This window comes from Miscanthus floridulus, chromosome 8 (genome assembly GCF_019320115.1).
Source record: "Miscanthus floridulus cultivar M001 chromosome 8, ASM1932011v1, whole genome shotgun sequence".
NCBI classification, from domain to species: Eukaryota; Viridiplantae; Streptophyta; class Magnoliopsida; order Poales; family Poaceae; genus Miscanthus; species Miscanthus floridulus.
Window position 1 is genome coordinate 91,505,131 of NC_089587.1, and position 19,257 is coordinate 91,524,387.

General features: G+C 44.0%; 1 protein-coding gene and 1 long non-coding RNA gene across 3 annotated transcripts; both read left to right on the forward strand.

The window, feature by feature from the left end:
- Window positions 1-218: 218 nt before the first annotated feature.
- Window positions 219-7,354, forward strand: LOC136476956 (disease resistance protein RPM1-like). The gene is made up of 3 exons (XM_066474934.1): window positions 219-1,408; window positions 1,615-2,277; window positions 5,339-7,354. Exons 1-3 carry the CDS (start codon window positions 299-301, stop codon window positions 7,211-7,213), a joined length of 3,648 nt encoding a protein of 1,215 aa, XP_066331031.1. The 5' UTR covers window positions 219-298; the 3' UTR covers window positions 7,214-7,354.
- A 1,389-nt stretch (window positions 7,355-8,743) lies between these two features.
- LOC136476957 (uncharacterized) lies at window positions 8,744-9,924 on the forward strand. 2 transcript variants are annotated; one of them, XR_010763783.1, is made up of 4 exons: window positions 8,744-9,088; window positions 9,166-9,523; window positions 9,637-9,709; window positions 9,802-9,871. It is a non-coding gene; the product is annotated as an uncharacterized lncRNA (long non-coding RNA). The 2 variants fall into 2 exon arrangements; XR_010763782.1 differs by having other exon boundaries at window positions 9,637-9,924.
- The last annotated feature ends 9,333 nt before the right edge of the window (window positions 9,925-19,257 follow it).

Consider the following 19,257-nt stretch of genomic DNA (forward strand, 5'->3'; position numbering starts at 1 on the left):
GTAGAATAGTCGCTAGCTGTTCTACTTCTACCGTGACTAAATGAGGACCCACGCAGCAGTCTATCTAGTAGACTGTTCAATAGTCAGGTCTGGCGGCCAAACCAGTGTCTCTACCAACCACACGCGCTCCTTCTCTCTCGTTTCCGCCGTCTCTTCCTTGTTGCACCTTTAAAGACGTACGCCGGGACCATTCATCGCTGCCATTCCAAGCCGCAAAGCAGAAGCTTGTGTATTTTTTTTTCTCTCTCTCCGACAAGTAGCCACGCACCCACGCGTGATTTAATCTGGCCCTCGATCCATGGAGTCGACGGTGCTGAGTGTCGGCAAGTCCGTGCTGGACGGAGCGCTGGGCTACGCCAAATCCGCCGTCGCGGAGGAGGTGGCCCTGCAGCTCGGCGTCCAGCGCGACCACGCCTTCATCAGGGGCGAGCTCGAGATGATGCTGGCTTTCCTGATGGCCGCGCACGACGAGCGCGACGAGCACATGGTTGTCAAGACCTGGGTGAAGCAGGTCCGCGACGTGGCCTACGACGTCGAGGACTGCCTCCAGGGCTTCCCCGTTCGTCTAGGGATGGGGAACAGTCCCTGGTGGTGGTGCTGTGGCATCCCTCGGACGCTGCTTGACCGACGCCGCGTGGCCAAGCAGATGAAGGAGCTCCGAGCCAAGGTCGAGGATGTCAGCCAGAGGAACGTGCGCTACCACCTCATCAAGGGCTCTGCTGGCTCCAAGCAGCTTGCTGCTGCCAGTAGCATCACCGTGCATTCCAGCTTGGCCAGCGCGTCGTTGCCGGGCATCATGGAGGAAGCGAGGTGGCAGCAGGACAGAGCGAAAGCGGATCTCATTCGACTCATCAGCAGCAGCAACAAGGCCGACGATCATATTAGAGTGATCGCTGTGTGGGGACGAACAAGCCGTGCTCTTGTTAGTGCATCATCCATCGTCAGGAGGGCTTACAATGATCTCAAGACAAACAACAAGTTCGAGTGCCAAGCCTGGGTCACGCTCACACATCCTTTCAATCTAACAGAGTTTCTACAAAACATTGTCAGGCAATTTTATGCTGATTGTTGTCTTGGAGAACTGGCCGAAACACAAGACGATGCACCAGCTGCTCCTGGCGGGAGCCAAGATCTGCGGAGGATGGGAAGGATGAAGGACGGTTATTTGGTCCGTGCATTCAACAAGTATGTGGCTATGAAGAGTTGTCTGATTGTGCTTACTGACCTGTCCACTGTTGAGGAGTGGGACCAGATTAAAGCATGTTTTCCTGACAACAAGAGAGGTAGCCGACTTGTAGCATGCACAGAGAAAATCGACGTGGCAAGCTTGTGCGTTGGGCCAGAAACTATGGTACTAGAGCACAAGCAATTATATACTGACCAGACTCTGTATGCTTTCTACGAGAAGGTAATTCAAACCCCTTAATATCATTGCTAATGTTACCTGTTGTTTACTAGTTAGTTAAACAAGTCAGCTAAACAAGTTGCTGTCTCGTTGGAGTTATGTCACAACCCACAAAATATTTAAACGTTGCTTTTTCAGCATCCCAAACACAATTAAACATTGCTTTGTAAAACAGAGAGTAGCACCTAACCTAGTTTTCTTATGTCAAGGGTTCACAAGATGAAACACGTTCAATGGAGTCAAGGCCTAGCTTGAACACAGACACTACTAATATGAACAGATCTGTGTATGGAAAGAGACTCGCTCGCATGGAGACATCAATAGCTGCTTCGAAGGAATCTCATAATTTCATTGGGCGAGAGAAAGAAAAATCAGATATTATCAAGCTGATCTCAAATAAATGTAGCCAGCAAGAATTTAAGGTGATATCTATATGTGGAATGGGTGGTCTTGGGAAAACCACCCTAGTCAAATATGTCTACCAAAGCCAAGAGGTCAGTGCAATGTTTGATAAGCGTGCTTGTGTCACAATAAAGCACCCTTTTGATCCTAATGAGCTCATCAATAGCTTAGCTACACAACTAGATTGTAAGGAAACAGTCAATGGTGACAGGAAAAACCCAGGAAATCAATTGTCCTTATTGGCTAATTATTTAGAAGGAAACAAATACCTTATTGTTCTGGATGATTTATCGTCTATCACGGAGTGGGACACTATAACGCATCTTTTCCCTACATCAGTAACAAAAAGCCGAATCATAGTCACCACAAGGCAAGAGAATGTTGCTAAGCATTGTTCGAAGGAAGACAAAAACATATACAAGCTTGAAATTTTGGGAGACAGAGATGCACATAGCCTCTTCACGGAAAAGGTACGATAGCATATTATATGACTGGTTTGCTTTATTTGGAATTGCATTGCAAGCATATAGAATGATTGTTTTTTTTTCCTTTTGCATCCTCCAATGCGCGTGTGGGCACACACACATGTACATTTAGTGGTAATTTCTTTGTTCTCTTACACTTTATTATCTTACCTAAGCATTTATGTATGCACACCAAGGGTTAGCATCATCACTTATTACTGCAAAGCAATTAACGGAAGGAGGCTCTAAGTCATGTTCTTTGTTAGATTCCTCAAACTTTGAACTCCTTGTGACAATTAAGGTTAGCATGATGATGGTACACGGTGACCTTAAGTTTACAACTTTAACTTCTAAAAGTAGCATTCTATTTTGGTAGGACTCTAGTTAAGTTTGATAGCCTATACAATTCAAATGTTCAATAATTGTTTTCTCCTAGTACGTGTTTTATGCTAGCTTCAAGGCGGCCTAAATGCTGTCAGCTTTAGTCACAATGCAATAGATTTCACATAAACAAGGAGAATTCTGTTCTCTTAGGCTAGAATATATGATTTGTTTATTTGTCAATAAGGTTCATAAATAAAGGTATTTATATTTTTCTATGCTTGAATATATTTTAGACCAAAGTGTTTATTTTGGAATATATTTATCTGTACTACCATCTGAGGTGGTCCACCAAAGTATTTATTTTGGAAAATTTTCGTCCGTACCACCATTTGCGGTGCACTTTTCACCTATACCTCCATCTAGATTGCGAAAATCTTGTATAAAGACATATACTACGGGGTAGTTGTTCGGTCAGCAACCAACATACATAGCAAACCGACTTAAGGTGACATTTATTAAGTCTACATAAAAATGGACAAACCCTTCAAAAATGATTTGAGTAAATTGAAAAACCTATAAACATGGTAACATATGAATTGACAAAGAACCTATTGTCATCTTAATCATGTGACTAAGATACATTATTTTATATGCAATAGGGTAAACTATGATAGTTTCCTGATACATTGGAGAAGTGTATTGTTGTAATGTAAATGTTTAATTATGTATTTCTCTCTTTTATCAATCATGCCATTTTCTTTCTATAAGGAAAGCCAGATTTGATGGCCCCTCTAGTGGTTGTAGTTGGGTTCTAGTTAGGCTGTGGTGGGATAAAAAACCATGGGGTCACTGGCGGAACCACGTTGGGGCCATGCTGGCTCCGGCCCCTCCTTGCCGTGGGTGAATTTTCAAAGGACAGACTACATGCATACTACTCGATGCACATCGACATGGCTGCATGCATAGTTTTTTTTTTTTTTTTATGCCTCAACTCTTTGAGTACAAGTCGTAGTACTAACATACACATCCTGGCTTCGCACTTGACACTAACCATGCACAACACTAGGGAAAAACCCCGTGAGGCACGCTGCCGATCCCAGGGATCGAACACACGCCCAGCCGCTGGCACAGCTGGCGAGCAACCAACCGAGCTACGCTCGACCGTCGGCTGCATGCATAGTTAGTACTATACTTGTCTTCATGTCTGCTTTATATCGGAAGCTTTCTAGTCTCTCTGCGCTTGTTGGCCTCCTCGCAACTGCCATGCATGCCATCTAGAGCCAGCGAGCCGTCCATTAGTCCCAGACTTGACTACAGGGCTAAAATCACAAACGTTAGTCGTGATAAGTTCCTGAGGTCCTTAGGTCGATGTTTAAGGTACTTCACCTATGACGTCTGTAGGCTCTAGTTAGGATGAACATGTTCAAACAGGATAAGCACAGGCACACTGATGATTAGGTTTTGGTTAATTTGGACAGTGTATATGCTGGAAGCATATCATATCTATTTCTTAGGCATTTGTTCTCTATTGGATTATTGCTGACTTTCTATTCAACTGATCGGCACTCTTAGCAAATTTGTAGCCAAAGAAAAGGAGAGATTTTTTTAGTTCTAGCTCCATCCGGCCCCTCCTTTCATTCAGCTTTGGCTCTTGTTAGCAATCAGCCAGGAGTGGGGGAAATTGGGGAGGAAATTGGAAGAACTTGGAGAAGGGGGAAAGAACGAGCAGCGAGCGATAGCGAGGCGAGGACGAATCTTAATTCAGGTTCAGGTTTTGGGATACAATGTTTGATGCCCTCTCTCTTTCCCTCTCCTAGTACATATAGTCTACTTGAGCCATTCTGGGCCGCTGAGCAGCGTGTTGGGCCGGATGGAGCGCTTTGGCCTGGATGCAGCGGACGTCTCGGCCTGCTCTGGCTCCTTGCTTGGTTCATCAGGTTCAGGCTCCTCGGGTGCACTGACAGCTCTGCCACAGCACGGGGTTATTAACGGGCGGTGGGACACATGCTAATGGGAAACAAAATATTACTAGGTGAAGGCTAGGCTACTGAGAGAGTGAATGGGCTGGCAAAGCCATATATGTTGCTGGCATAGGAAACTTGCAAACTTAAACCGTTGGTGTGAAAGCCAATAAACCAGAATGGCCCCTAGTAGTAGATTTTTGTTCAAAAGATATGCAATTAACTTTAGAGAATCTATGAAACTAAGCAAAATATGATGAGATTTATTTGCGGCGATTAGAAACATGCAAGCAACATACTATGGAGTAAGCTTCAAGGACATATATATATATATATATATATATATATATACAGTTTTAGTTAGATCTTGATGATGTAGCATTTGTTGTCCGATCCTTAGTGGGATCATCTATTCATCCTTTGGGGAAGAGGAGGTTGAGGGAGGTCCACACCAACTCCAAGATAGTCTTTGGACCTATTTTACCTAGTTACACAACTGTAAGACACGTACCCTTAAACCCGGCTTGATCCGCTTATTTTTTCATCCGGAACAGTGTTTTTCTCTCACAAATTCATCCAGCATTCCTCCAAACCATCCAGATTCCTCCAGAATTCAGACAAGCGAACAAGCCCTTGTGTTTCCATGTTCACACACATAATGCAATAATTGTCCTCATAAACTAATTATTAGCTCATAAACTAATTAATAATTGCAACTAATATTGTGTTTCCATGTTCACACACTTAATTAGTGCTAAATCGTATTTTGGAACCAATTTTAGGTGTTTCAGAAGGTTATAGATTTGGATGAGCAGCACCCAGAGTTGGCTGAAGAGGAAAAAATAATCTTGAAGAAGTGCAAAGGACTTCCTCTTGCAATAGTTACCATAGGTGGCTTCTTGGCAAAGCAACCAAAAATTCCCCTGGAGTGGAGAAAGTTGAACGAGCATATTAGTGCTGAACTGGATATGAATCCAGAGCTCGGGATGATAAAGAATGTCCTTATGAAAAGCTACGATGGTTTACCTTATCACCTGAAATCTTGTTTCTTGTATATGTCCATCTTTCCTGATGGCCATAATATTAGTCGAAGACGCTTGGTGCACCGGTGGACCGCAGAGGGTTACTCAAGCGATGTGCGTGGCAAGTCTCCTGGGGAAATAGCCGATTGCTATTTTATGGAACTCATTGACAGGAGCATGATTCTACCATCTCAACGATCAATTATAGTTGACTCTTGCAAAGTCCATGATCTCATGCGTGACATCAGCATCTCAAAATCAACAGAGGAAAATCTTGTTTTTAGATTGGAGGAAGGTTGTAGCTCCAATGCCCATGGAACAGTTCGTCACCTTACCATAAGCAGCAATTGGAAAGGAGATAAGAGTGAATTCGAGAGTGCAGTAGACCTGTCTCGTATACGGTCATTAACAGTGTTTGGAGAGTGGAGATCATTTTTCATTTCTGATAAGATGAGGTTGCTGCGAGTGCTAGACTTAGAGGGCACATCAGGTCTAGTTGATCATCACCTTGAGCACATCGGGAAGCTTCTTCACTTAAAATATCTTTCTCTTAGAGGATGTGGTGGGATCTATCACCTACCGGATTCTTTGGGTAACATGAGGCAACTCCAAACTCTAGATATTAAAGGTACATGCATAATTGTGCTGCCAAAGACCATCATCAAGCTTAGGAAGCTACAGTATCTTCGTGCCGAGGCCAGGAGCGTCCTTTATAATAACACATCTGACTTTCTTTGTGACGATCTACCCAAGCTTTGTGTGGCCTGTTGCTCACCTGCGTGTATGCGGGATGTAACTGAAATGGAGGGCAACCCAAATACCTCTGATGTATGTACTTTCTATTGTTGTGTCATGTTTCCATTTTTAGCAAGGCAGGGAAACCCACCTGGTCTTGTAGTGCCAAGTGGTATCTGGAAGCTGAAAGCCTTGCACACACTGAGTCTTGTGAACATCGCACGAGGAAAGGCCGTCCTAAAGGGTATAAGAAAGCTCACCCAGTTGCGCAAGTTAGGAGTGACTGGCATCAGCAAGAAAAACTGCCATGAGTTTTGTTCCACCCTTACTGATCTCATATGCCTGGAATCATTGTCAGTGCACTTAGAAGGGGAGCAAAGTTTATATGACTGCTTGGATGGTTTATCCTCACCTCTGAAAAACCTACAGAGCCTCAAGCTGGAAGGCAATCTAGCCAAATGGCCCGGGTGGATTGAGAGGCTCCACAACCTTGTGAAGCTAAAGCTAGAGAAGACCGAGATATTGGAGTCAGACGCAGCCATTCAGGTTCTTGGCAAGCTACCAAACCTGGCCATCTTAAGTCTGATGAGGTGGTCATTCAAGGGTGACAGCCACCGTTTCACTTTCCACCAGTGGGCATTCCCAAATCTGATGGTTCTGGAGCTGTTCTACGTCGATGGCATCAGCTCATTTGAGTTCGAAGAAAGAGCAACACCTAAGCTTGAGCTGCTACTGGTCCGTAAAGCTCACGAAGCCTCACTCTTGTTTTATGGGTTATCTTCTCTCCCGAGTCTCAAAGAAGTTCTTGTGGATGATTATGGGGAGGACTTCGTCGAAGACATGCGGGCTCAGCTCGCCATGAATCCAAACAAACCTATTTTGAAGAATAGACTGGTCTGAGCACGGTATTATTCGTCAATTGAATGAAGGTACAGGTACTTACTCCTTTGTTGCTGCGTACGCTATTCCCCTCCCTTTTGTCTGTGTCTGGGCAGCGTTTCGATGGGTGTTTGAAAATACTACTGCTGTTGCCTCTGACGATGGAACTACTATCAGCCTATCATACAAAAAAGAATTCTTTTGTTTATGCATAAATGGTGATGCCAGCTCTGTGCTACTGATCGAATACTGCATTCAATGGTGTTCTTCAGATTCCTATGTTTAACTAATTTAAGTTGAAGTGTTTTTAAGTGACATTTTCAAAATATTAGGGTATTGAAAACTTGGGTTCGGTTAGTTGGCTGGATTTTGAATGGCGCTACCACGGATCGAGAAACCCACCATACACCAGTAGATATATATAATAGATACAACGAAGAATACAATCTTATAGGTTCACATAAGAGATAAAATTATGTCTTGTTTTTGTAATAGCAATTCATAATCATAAGTTGCATTAAATTCTACTATGCTGACAAAGGTGGAAAAAGCTATTAAAAGGTTCTCATAAAGAAGCATACCTCTCCCAATCATTTTTACTCAACAAAAGCAATCTGTACCTCTGCATGGCACAATACGAATTCTACTACCTGGCACCAATAGCCATAAAAGTTAATCTCTCACCCAAGCAGGACCTATACATGCGTGCGTGTGTGTGTGACTATACACATGTGATTCGACAACTGCTTTGTAAATATGATAGTTCTGAACAATTTTCATTGCTCTACAGGAAAAAAAAACTTACCAAGGGTGTCATATAGTGTAACACTGCCGTAGACATTGCAGGCCTGCACATTAAGCAACGGAGTGCATAAGCAACATGTTAAAAAGTGATAGTATTGTGAAGGAATGGTCAAAAGACGAAAAGATGCAGAAACGTATCTATTTACTATAAAGGAGTGAAGGAAATAAAAAATAGTCTCTCACTCAAATATTTCATATCCACTTTAATTTTTACCTCTTAGATCGACTTTAAACTCAGATCCAACGCATCTAAATCTCTTGCACTAATCTGACAAGCGGTCCCGGCCAGAAACTATAAACTATTTACATTTACCCTCTGTCGATGCCTCGCTCCGCTCAATTTTTTTCATCGTCAATTCTATATATACCCGCCCGCACGTACCCACACCCACCCCCGACCCCTTCTTCCACTCGTCAGTCGCGACGCTTGGTCCCTTGCCGCCCTGCCTTCTACGCGAAACCGTCACGCTTCCTCCCCGCCCTCCTCCCTGCACCGCTTCCACTCCCCGCTCCCCATCCCAGCGCCGTCCGAATCTCCCCCGCCTCCTCTCGACCTTGCGACGCCGCTGGTGCCACCGGTTCGACGCTCCGCCTCCCCTGCCTTCCTCGACGTTGCGATGCCGCCAGGCGTCACCAGGCCGACGCTACGCCTCTCCCAGCGCCGTGCACTCCACCCTTCCCTCTTGTCTTCGCTGCCAGCCAGACACTGTCACGCTGCCCGCCATCGTCCTATCCCAAGGAGGTGGAGGGCGCGACGAGGCCGGGGACGTGGAGGGCGACGACCAGCAGTGGCCCCTTCCTCCCTGGGCGCGGCTTCCTCAACGGCGCCCCCACCCCCACTTTGACACGTGCGCCGCGCCCCCTCCCGGCCTCCACCCATGGCGTGCGGTGGCGGGTTTTTTCGCGAAGTATACCCACCCGCCCGTACCCACCGTTCGCGCGCCGCCACTTCCGCGCACGTCGCCCCCTCCGCGCTAACGCCGGTTTCTTCCCCGCGTGTCGCCCTTCCGCGCTGGTGGCCTCCGCCCGGCGAGGCCGCTTTCAGCGCGTGAGGCTTGGCGGCGCTGCCCCTCCCGGATGCGGCAATCACGGGTCAGATTTATTAATGATTTCTTGTTTCTTCATGGACTTGTAGGATTCTGAATGGAACCCCTTTTTGAACTCTGCAGTTTCGAAGATGACCTTATTGCTGCTGTTGGAAAAGGAGAGCCTGTAGTAGTGATGTTCGAGTATGGATTTAGGTAATTCTTCATGTTGCTATTACAATCACGGGTCAGATTTATTGTGTGAATTCCTCATGAGTTATCTGTATCCATGGAAAAGTTTTGTCCATAGATCAATATGCATCATATTATAAAAATATTGACCCCATGGATCCTTTCAAGACTTGGAAAGTTTGGCAAGCAGACAATTACATGTCTGCGAAAGGGCACCCATCATATGATGTTTATTCAGAGCGAGTTAATGGAGTGTTTGTTGTCAGTGATCCTATTGACTGGGGAAGAGATCTACATGTACTTCTTTCATGTATGTGCTTCACTAATAGAAAGCCTTCTAGGGCTTCATCTGTTTCATTTTCACATAATATCTTAATGTGTGATGTGTGATCTATAAACATCTTTGATGATCTTGAATACAAGGTAAGATGATATGTCAAGAATGGTGCTATGGGATGGGTGCTTTCAGGATAGCGTTGGAAAGCATCTTCAATCAGTATGCCATTTTTATATTCATGATATATTGTACTTCAAATTTATAAGCATGGATGTGCAGCCACCTTAATCATTTTCTGCTCGCTTAAACAGCTAAGTCCAAACAGGTTTCCAACTGTTTTACTGCTCTGCAGGCCATCGAGTCGAGGAGAAAATCTAAGAGGTTTCCTTCCCTATTGGTGCACTTTTACTTTGTCAAATTAGTCAAACATGTTCAAAAATTATATTTCTTTATCTGCACAAATCTTAGTAGATGACATGCAAGTTCTTTATTTGCATAAATCTTAGTAGATGGCATACAAGTTACGTAGAAGTTCATACTATTTGATTTGTAATTGACAACCCGTATAAAGAATGATTTTTGCTACTTCATATTCCTGAGATATGACAAATCTGCCAAAAAAAAACTATTTATGCTAGTATACAACTGAGAAAGGGATGTAACAGATTAATGTTTTTTTCATAGCCATGGACTTAGATTTTGGATAAAACTGACAACCCTTATACTCTGTATTCTGTTCAATAGATCAAAGCTACCGATTTATGTTCATTTGAACCTTGTTCACTAGCGTTCTTTTGCTTAAAAACTTATTTGTTTCTCATAACTTGGGAAAAAAAACATTTGAACCTTGTCATTCAATAGCATTCTTTTGACCAAAAACGCATTGAAAAATATTATCTCATTGTACATCAGAAACTACCTACTATAGATAATCAGATGCTTCTGTATCTCACTAGTCCGAATTTTTTTGGATTCCATATGATATGCTAATTGTTGAGATATCAGGATATATGGCTAATAAAGGAACAAAAAATCCATTCATGCTTTAACATGATGATCAATATGTGCGCCTTATGATTCAGGTGTGTTGACCTCCATGCTCATCTCATATGTATTTCAGAATTGTTAACCGTTTTCTTTATAATTTGCAATTGGCAGAGCTTGATCATAAATATGCTTTTGGAGGCAGACCAAAGCTTTACTTAAATGATACATGGTCCGTAGTTGTTAAAAGTCAAATCCTTGCTGGCAACCGAGGGAGGGCTGGGAACTTTCAAAAGTGGGCTGAAAGGACTATAGCAAGTACTTGAATTCATTATGTATTGCTGGCATGATAGATGTGACTTGACGAAGGAAAAAAATACTATAACAGTTCTTCCTAGAATTTTAGATTTCTTGCCTGTCATCCGTTGCTATTTGGGGTGCAATCCTGCTGTTACTATTTCACATATGAACATAATAAGAATGAAAAACAAAGAGAAACCGGATACATGTGGTACTTTGTGTTTTCACATAAGAGTCTGAACTTTCTATTATTGACATACTAACTCAAGTGCAGAAAGGTCTAAAACTTGTAAATGAAAAGATGGAGAACCCACATGATGGAGAACCCACATGATGGAGAACACGGAGGAGGTGGGGAGAGGAGCCCAAGGGTGCAGTTGTTGCGGATGACCGTGAACATTGAAGCTATGCCGAATCAGAAGCGACAGTGGTACCAAGTCCGCTCCAAGGCGTAGGGATAGAACACACCTATTTTCTCGATCATTCTTCACTTAGGCCGCAGATGAAGCGGAGGAGGCTAAGAACGACACTGACAGACTGAGTGAGCTCATCGCTCTAGCAGAGGCGGGCTTGAAGGCGGAGGAGGATGACGACGCATTCTTCACTCAGGCCGCAGATGAAGCGGAGGTCGCTTACGACAGGCGACACGGAGGTTAGAGCAATGCAGGTGAGCCTAGCCACATGAACGAGGAGGAAGAGAATACGTTCTTGTCTCAGGCCGCAGATGAAGCGGAGGCCGCTTACTACAGGCGAAAGGTAGATCAGGGCAATGCAGGTGAGTCTAGCCACAGCAACAGGGTTGTGATTGAGAATTGGTACTCGAACGACAAGTTGCTTACTCAGTATATTTCTGACTGAGGGTTTTTTATTGCGCCGTCTGTTAGTTCCATGCTTTATTAATGATCAATGTAGCTATGTACTAAAAATTTCATTGTGTTGTCTTGTTTTCTATTTGAACTATTGATGTATTGTACCCATATATCACGTACTCGGATTACCCAAGGTCGATCTTAAGTGATCCCATCTATTTGTATCATGCGTTGAGAATTCTAAAACGAACAAAATCGAGTGAAATTATTTTAAATACGGTTCGACACTGGTTTTGCCGCACCATAGCCCAGGTTTTGCCGCGCCATAGCCCACGGCGCGGTAGTGACGCGCCCTTCCCCATGGCGCGGTGTCACACCCAATTTTAAGGATAAAATTGAATACACTAACTCATGTGTGCCCAGGGATTAATCACACACACAAGCTGACAAATTATAAGAGAGTATCATCACACTGTATCTTACATCACGATAATAACAATACTGAGTCTTATACATCACAGCGGAAAATAAAAGATAACTCTCTCACGTGGAACACCATCACAGGGAAGATCAACTGGTTGACCACAAGCCTAATAATCCTTAGAAAACTCCTCATACATGTTGTCATCTGTTACCTATCCGGGATTTTTATCCAAATAAAGAAAATAAACAAGCGTAAGTACTTCCCGTACTTAACAAGATAACATGGGGTTATGTAGCTCAAAAGGACGACACTGATTTACTACAGTTAGCACTTTTAGTAAGTTAGGATTTTATTACCAATTATTAACAAGTTATGCTTAAGCTCCCTTTTAAACCCACATATTTAGATATCAGCATCATTTGAATCATATCATCATAAACCATCGTAAATGAACCACGGTGAGTAACCAATTATTCTGTGAGTTTTCCGGGCCGCTCGTGACCGAGAGCACGGCTATTATAATAGTTTGTAACCCTCTACAGAGGTGGTGCACATTCACCGCGAGTCGTGATTCCCATATGCCCGGGTTAATTACTCCCATGTCACTGCTAAGGTGAGCGGGCAGGGTACACAATGAAGCCATTTCATAGGTTTCTCTAACAAGTTAGGGCCGCTAGGTTTCCTCGGTAGGCAGATGTAGGAACTCCCCTTTCCTATAGCACATATCCATTGTGGCTATACACATAGGAACAGAGGCAGCCCTATACCCAACGTGGCAAGTCCCTCTTGCGCCATAAAGGTAACCTCTAACAAGCTAGAAAAGGTCCTATTACTGAGCTAAAGTCAGAGCCATATGACTCTCACGGTTGCACTGTCAGTCCTAGCTTTTGCCGACAGATAAGTCCTTATGGAGGGCCGGGAGCAACATGATCAAAAGTCATTTGCACCTTCGCCCTATGGATCAGTTGTTACAAATCACGTTATACTTTTAGTTCCATAGAACCATTAACCATCGTATAGATCATGTTCAGTTAGAGCACTAGCAATCTACCTATATGCAATTAACCCATAGGAGTCAAGGGAACAAGTCATCAAACGACTAGAATGTCCTTATGGTTATCAAAATTAGACACATGCACATGAGTAAATGATTAAAGTGAATAGGACATCAAGGTAGGCCCATGCTATACTTGACTTGGCTCAGAAACTCTTGCTAGTCCTGCTGGTCGTCGAAGAACTCTTGATCTCCAACGTTCTCCTCACCGTCTGAACGCGACAAACACGACAACATACAACATTCCATAGGCATTCATGCAAAGCAAACAATCCTACAGTTAGAATAGTACACCAACAGTATAGAAAACAAGATAACATGTTTATGAAAGTAACCTACGTCTCGCTACGATCACATCAACGCGAAGTTCACGAAAATCGGAGCTAAAACGTGAAAGTTATGAATTAAACGGGGTTTTCTATAGCACTTTATTTAATTAAAACTAATCATGAAATTCAAAAGTTGCAAACTTGATTAATAGTGGTACTAACACGTAGATTATGAAATTATGAAGCTAACGCAATTTGAACGAATCAATTCGGAGCTAAAACGACGATTTTATAAGCAAAACAGTACAAATGACATTTCTGTAAATACTGAAAACGTACTTTGGACTAAAACAGTTTAGTTTACGTTTTCAAAAGGGGAAAGCGTACTCAGGGAAATGCGCTAAGGATGACGGGTTCTATTAAGCGAAAATAGGGGGGCTCTTTAGCAAATCCACCCGCGAAGGGGTATCAGCCTCTGGTGGCCGTTGGACTTGAAATGAACGGCCAGATTAGATCAGTGAGGGGGAGAGAGGAGGAGACGTCGGCCGGCACAGTGACTCCGGCGGCAAGCTCCATGGCCAGCGGCAAAGAACACGCCGGCGAGCGGATATCTCGGGCCACGGGCCACGGTTGGCGCAACCGAAAGCACTAGGAGTTAGCGGGGGAGCAGGGGATCTCGGCTAGGCCTATACGGCGGCCAGAGAAGAGGGCCGAGGCGGCTGTCACCATGGCCGGCGGCATGGAGTTCTTCAGCACACGCGAATAGGGCACAAACGGCCATGAAACAAGAAAGTAATGGCACTAAAGGAGAGAGGGGAGTAAGGTGATGCTCACCACGGCAAAAATCAGAGCAGAGGCGGCTCGGGGACGGCGGACCGCACGGAGGACGAACGGCAGACCTCGGCGTTGCGGCGGTTGCGTCTTCCGTGCACAGCGAGCGCGAAGGAGGGAGCGGGGGCAACGAGAGGGGCGACGATGGGCTCGGTGCTGTTTTATAGAGGCCGGGCGCGGGGAGGGGCGCTCCCACGACGCGAGGAGAGCGGGCGCAGTTCGGTGGCGGTTGCTCCAGGCGCGCGCGAGCGGTTGCGGGACGCGCAGAAGGAGGTGGGGGAGGAGCTGACAAGCGAGGCTGGGACGTCAGCTGCTGAGGAGGGAAGGAGGCGTAGCAATAGTTGCCTGGCCGAGCTGGGCCAGCCCAGGAAGGTAAGAGGGGGAGGGCGAGCGGGCCGCGGAAAGGAGAAAGGCCAACGGCCGGCGGGAGGAAAAAGGCCTATGGCCGAAATGAAAAAGAAGAGGGGAGAGAAATGAAGAAACCTTTTTCTTTTTATTTTTAGAGTTTTTCAAAAGTATTTTCAAATGGGTTTGAATTCTTTTTTTTTTCAAATTTGGTCAAAACCAATCATCCCAAAAATTAATATGCAGCAGCATGTATGCATCAAGAGGTTACTAACCTTATAATTGATTTTTCTTTTATTCCATAAAAGTTATTATTTCCCTAGGTTCAATGCTCACAAAAAAATTGCTTAAATAACTCAATTTGACTATTTTAGAAAATGCAATTTTTCAGGGTGTTACAATTCTACCCCCCTTAAGATGAATCTCGTCCTCGAGATTCGGATATTTGCTTACTCAAACAGTTGTGGATAAGACTTTCTCAGATCCTCTTCTCTTTCCCAAGTAGCCTCATCCACTATATACCAATTCCACTGCACCTTGCACATCTTTATAGTTCGGCTTCTTGTAGCTCTTTTGGCAGTTTCCAAGATCTTTATCGGATACTCTTCATAAGTAAGATCTTCCTTAACAGCAAGTTCTTCCAAAGGAATTTGCTCTTCTGGTACCCTCAAACACTTTTTCAATTGAGAAACATGGAACACATCATGCACACCTAGCAAACTTTTAGGCAGATCCAATTGATAGGCTACTTCTCCACGTCTCTCTAGGATCTTAAAAGGTCCAATATACCTTGGTGCTAACTTTCCCTTCATATTGAATCTTTTCACACTTCTCATTGGCGACACTTTCAAGTACACATAATCACCAACTTCGAAAGTCAGCTCTCTTCTGCGAGTATCAGCATAACTCTTCTGTCGGGACTGAGCCACTCTTAAGTTGTCTCTAATCATTCTCACTTGTTCTTCCGCGTCTCTAAGGACATCGAGTCCAAACACTTGAGTTTCACTAGTCTGATTCCAGAACAAAGGCGTTCTACATTTATGCCCATACAGCGCCTCGAAAGGTGCCATCTTGAGACTCTTCTGGTAACTATTGTTGTACGAGAACTCTGCGTATGATAGACTCTTATCCCAACTATTACCATACTGTAGTGCACAGGCTCTCAACATATCTTCCAAAATCTGGTTGATCCTTTTAGTCTGTCCATCAGTTTGCGGGTGGTAAGCAGAACTGAAATTCAACTTTGTCCCCAAAGATCTATGTACTTTATGCCAGAATTGCGATGTAAACTGAGTGCCTCTATCCGACACAATCTTCTTGGGAATACCATGTAAACACACTATTCTTTCCATGTACAACTCTGCTAACCTTGCACTCGTATAGGTAGTCTTGACTCGTAAAAAGTGAGCAACCTTGGTGAGTCGGTCCACTATTACCCATATTGAATCATAACCTCTTTGAGTGTAGGGCAATCCCATGATAAAATCCATACCAACTTCTTCCCATTTCCATTCAGGAATCTTCATTAGTTATAGCAACCCTGCAGGTCTTTGATGCTCAGCTTTCACTCTTTGACAAGTGTCACACAAGGCCACATACTCTACCACATCTCTCTTCAAACCATACCACCAATACTTCTCCTTGAGATCCAAATACATCTTGGTACTTCCGGGATGTATAGAATAAGCAGACTCATGGGCCTCTTGCAGAATTGCATCACGGATAGCCTTCACTTCAAGTACACATATCTTTTTTTCGAACCAAAGAGTACCATTCTCATCCATCCTGAATCCTGGTGCCTTTCCAAGCACTACATTCTCTGCTATCTCTTTTAGTTTTTCATCCTCCAATTGACCTTTGCGTATCTCTTGCTCCAATATAGGCTCTATCACCAATTCTATTGCATTAGTGACAAAACTCAAGTTGAGATGCTCCATTTCAGCACACAACTCTGCTGACATAAAAGTCATCCCAAGTCCATTAGCATAACTCTTCCTGCTAAGTGCATCAGCTACGACATTTGCTTTTCCCGGATGATAATGCACTTCCAAGTCATAGTCTTTGATCAATTTCAACCAACGATGTTGTCTCAGATTCAGATCTGACTGGGTAAAGATATACTTCAAACTCTTATGATCTGTATAGATATCACTCTTATGCCCAATTAGATAATGTCTCTAGATTTTCAAAGCATGAACCACAGCTGCCAATTCCAAGTCATGAGTAGGGTAATTCAACTCATGCTTCCTCAACTGTCTAGATGCATATGCCACCACTCTTCCTTCTTGTATAAGCACACATCCAAGGCCCAAACGGGATGCATCACAATATATAGAGAAGTTCTTGCTTAAATTGGGCAAAATCAATACTGGAGCTGTAGTCAACGTCTTCTTTAGCTTATCAAAGTTTGCCTGGCATTTATCCGACCATACATACTTAGCATTCTTTTCCAACAAAGCTGTCATAGGCTTAGCAAGCTTGGAAAAACCTTCAATGAACCTCCTGTAATATCCAGCCAATCCCAAAAAGCTACGAATCTCACTTACATTGGTTGGTGGTTTCCAATTCAACACATCTTGTACTTTGCCTGGGTCCACTGCTATTCCACCATTGGAGACAACATGACCCAGAAAAGAGACTTTCTTCAACCAAAACTCACACTTGCTCCGCTTAGCGTACAACTTATGTTCTCTAAGCTTTTGCAAGACCAACCTTATATGTTCAGCATGTTCTTCTTCAGTCTTGGAGAATATCAGTATGTTATCTATGAATACAACCACAAATTTATCCAGAAACTCTATGAACACCTTATTCATCAGATACATAAAGTATGCAGGTGCATTGGTCAATCCAAAAGGCATAACGGTATACTCATACAATCCATACCGTGTAGTGAATGTTGTCTTGGGTATGTCCGAGTTTTGAATCTTTAGCTGATGGTACCCTGAGCGGAGATCAATCTTGGAGAACACATGGGCTCCACTCAACTGATCAAACAAGTCATCTATCCTAGGCAAAGGGTATTTATTCTTGATAGTAACCTCATTAAGTGAACGGTAATCCACACACATCCGTTGGCTACCATCCTTCTTATCCACAAAGATCAGAGGTGCCCCCCATGGGGAAGAACTAGGGTGTATGAAACCTTTTTCTTGCAACTCTTTTCATTGTTTCTTAAGCTCTTCTAATTCATTAACCCCCATTCTATATGGACGTTTAGCTATTGGTGCAGTTCCAGATAATAATTCAATAATGAATTCAATGTCTCGGTCAGGTGGCATACCTGGCAAGTCATCGGGGAAGACATCCAGGAACTCCTCCACGACACGATCTTGTTTATTGGCTTCACCATCTAGCTGGTTCACTAAGGCTGTAGGCTGAGCTTTCACTACCACTTCTACATAGATTCTATCTCCATTGAGTGATGTCACAACCACAGATTTCTCCTGACACTGAATCACTGCCCGGTGTTGTTTCATCCAATCCATTCCCAGAATAAGATCAATTCCCACTGTTCTCAACACAATTGGTTTCACTTTGAAGTCTACCCCCCTTAAGGAAATGCTAGTTGAGGGACTCCAATATGAAGCGGGCATACTACCTCTCGGTGAATTTACTAGTATGGGGTTTTTCATGGCACACAAAGGTATGCTATGCATTCTAACAAAAGCTTGAGAAATAAAAGAATGTGAAGCACCAGAATCAAAAAATACTGTAGCAGAGATAGAGTTGACGCTGAACGTACCCAACATAACCTCGGGCGTCTCCTGAGCTGCATCAGATGACACATAATTCACCTTTGCAGTGTGAGGTGGTCAGGCATTGAACTTCTGATTGCCAGTCTAGTTCTGAGGTGCTTGCTGGTTCTGCTTCTTTGGACACTGATGAGTATAGTGACCTACTTCTCCACAGCGGTAGCATGCATTGGGGTTATTGGGTGCACCACTCTTCACAGGAGCATTGTTGGATGGTCCCTAGCGTGATACTGGATTGCCAGTCTATTGCGGGGGACGCTGATTACCATACTATTGCTGGTACTGAGGGCGTTGTTGGGACTGACTGCGCTGAGGATACTGACCACGATTTCCTTGGTTAGATTATCCTAGATTCCTTTGCTAAAAACCCTGCTGTGGATATGCATGCGGGTGGGTGTTACTTCGAGAAGCTTGCCCTTGAAGCCTCATCTTTTTGGCTTCTATCTCTTTGCGCTTATCGTTAATCACAATAGCGTGGTTCACCAAAGACTGAAAGTTAGGGTAGGTGTTGGACATCAGCTAAAGCTATAGTCCATCATACCCTTGAGGAAACGGCGTTGCTTATCCTTGTCCTTAGCTACATCATTTGGAGCATAGCATGACAGTTGAGCAAACTTGTCATGATACTCTGCCATAGTCACGGATCCTTGCTTGAGGGACCTGAATTCCTCCTGCTTCAATTCCACGAGTCCATCAGGGATATGATAAGACTCGAAATTATCGTTGAATTCCTGCCAGGTGATAGCAGGAGCGTTGTTGGGATGTCCATACTGGAAAGAATCCCACCAATCCTGAGCTGCTCCCTGGAGTTGACCAGAAGCATACAACACCTTCTCAAGATCGTTGCATTGTGCTATGTTAAGTTGCTTCTCTATAGCACGCAACCAATCATCTGCCTCCATAGGGTCTGAGGCATGAGTGAACACCGGTGGACGACCCTTTATAAACTCTCCACGCTTATCTCTGACCTGAACAGGCGGTGGTCCTCTTGTAGGT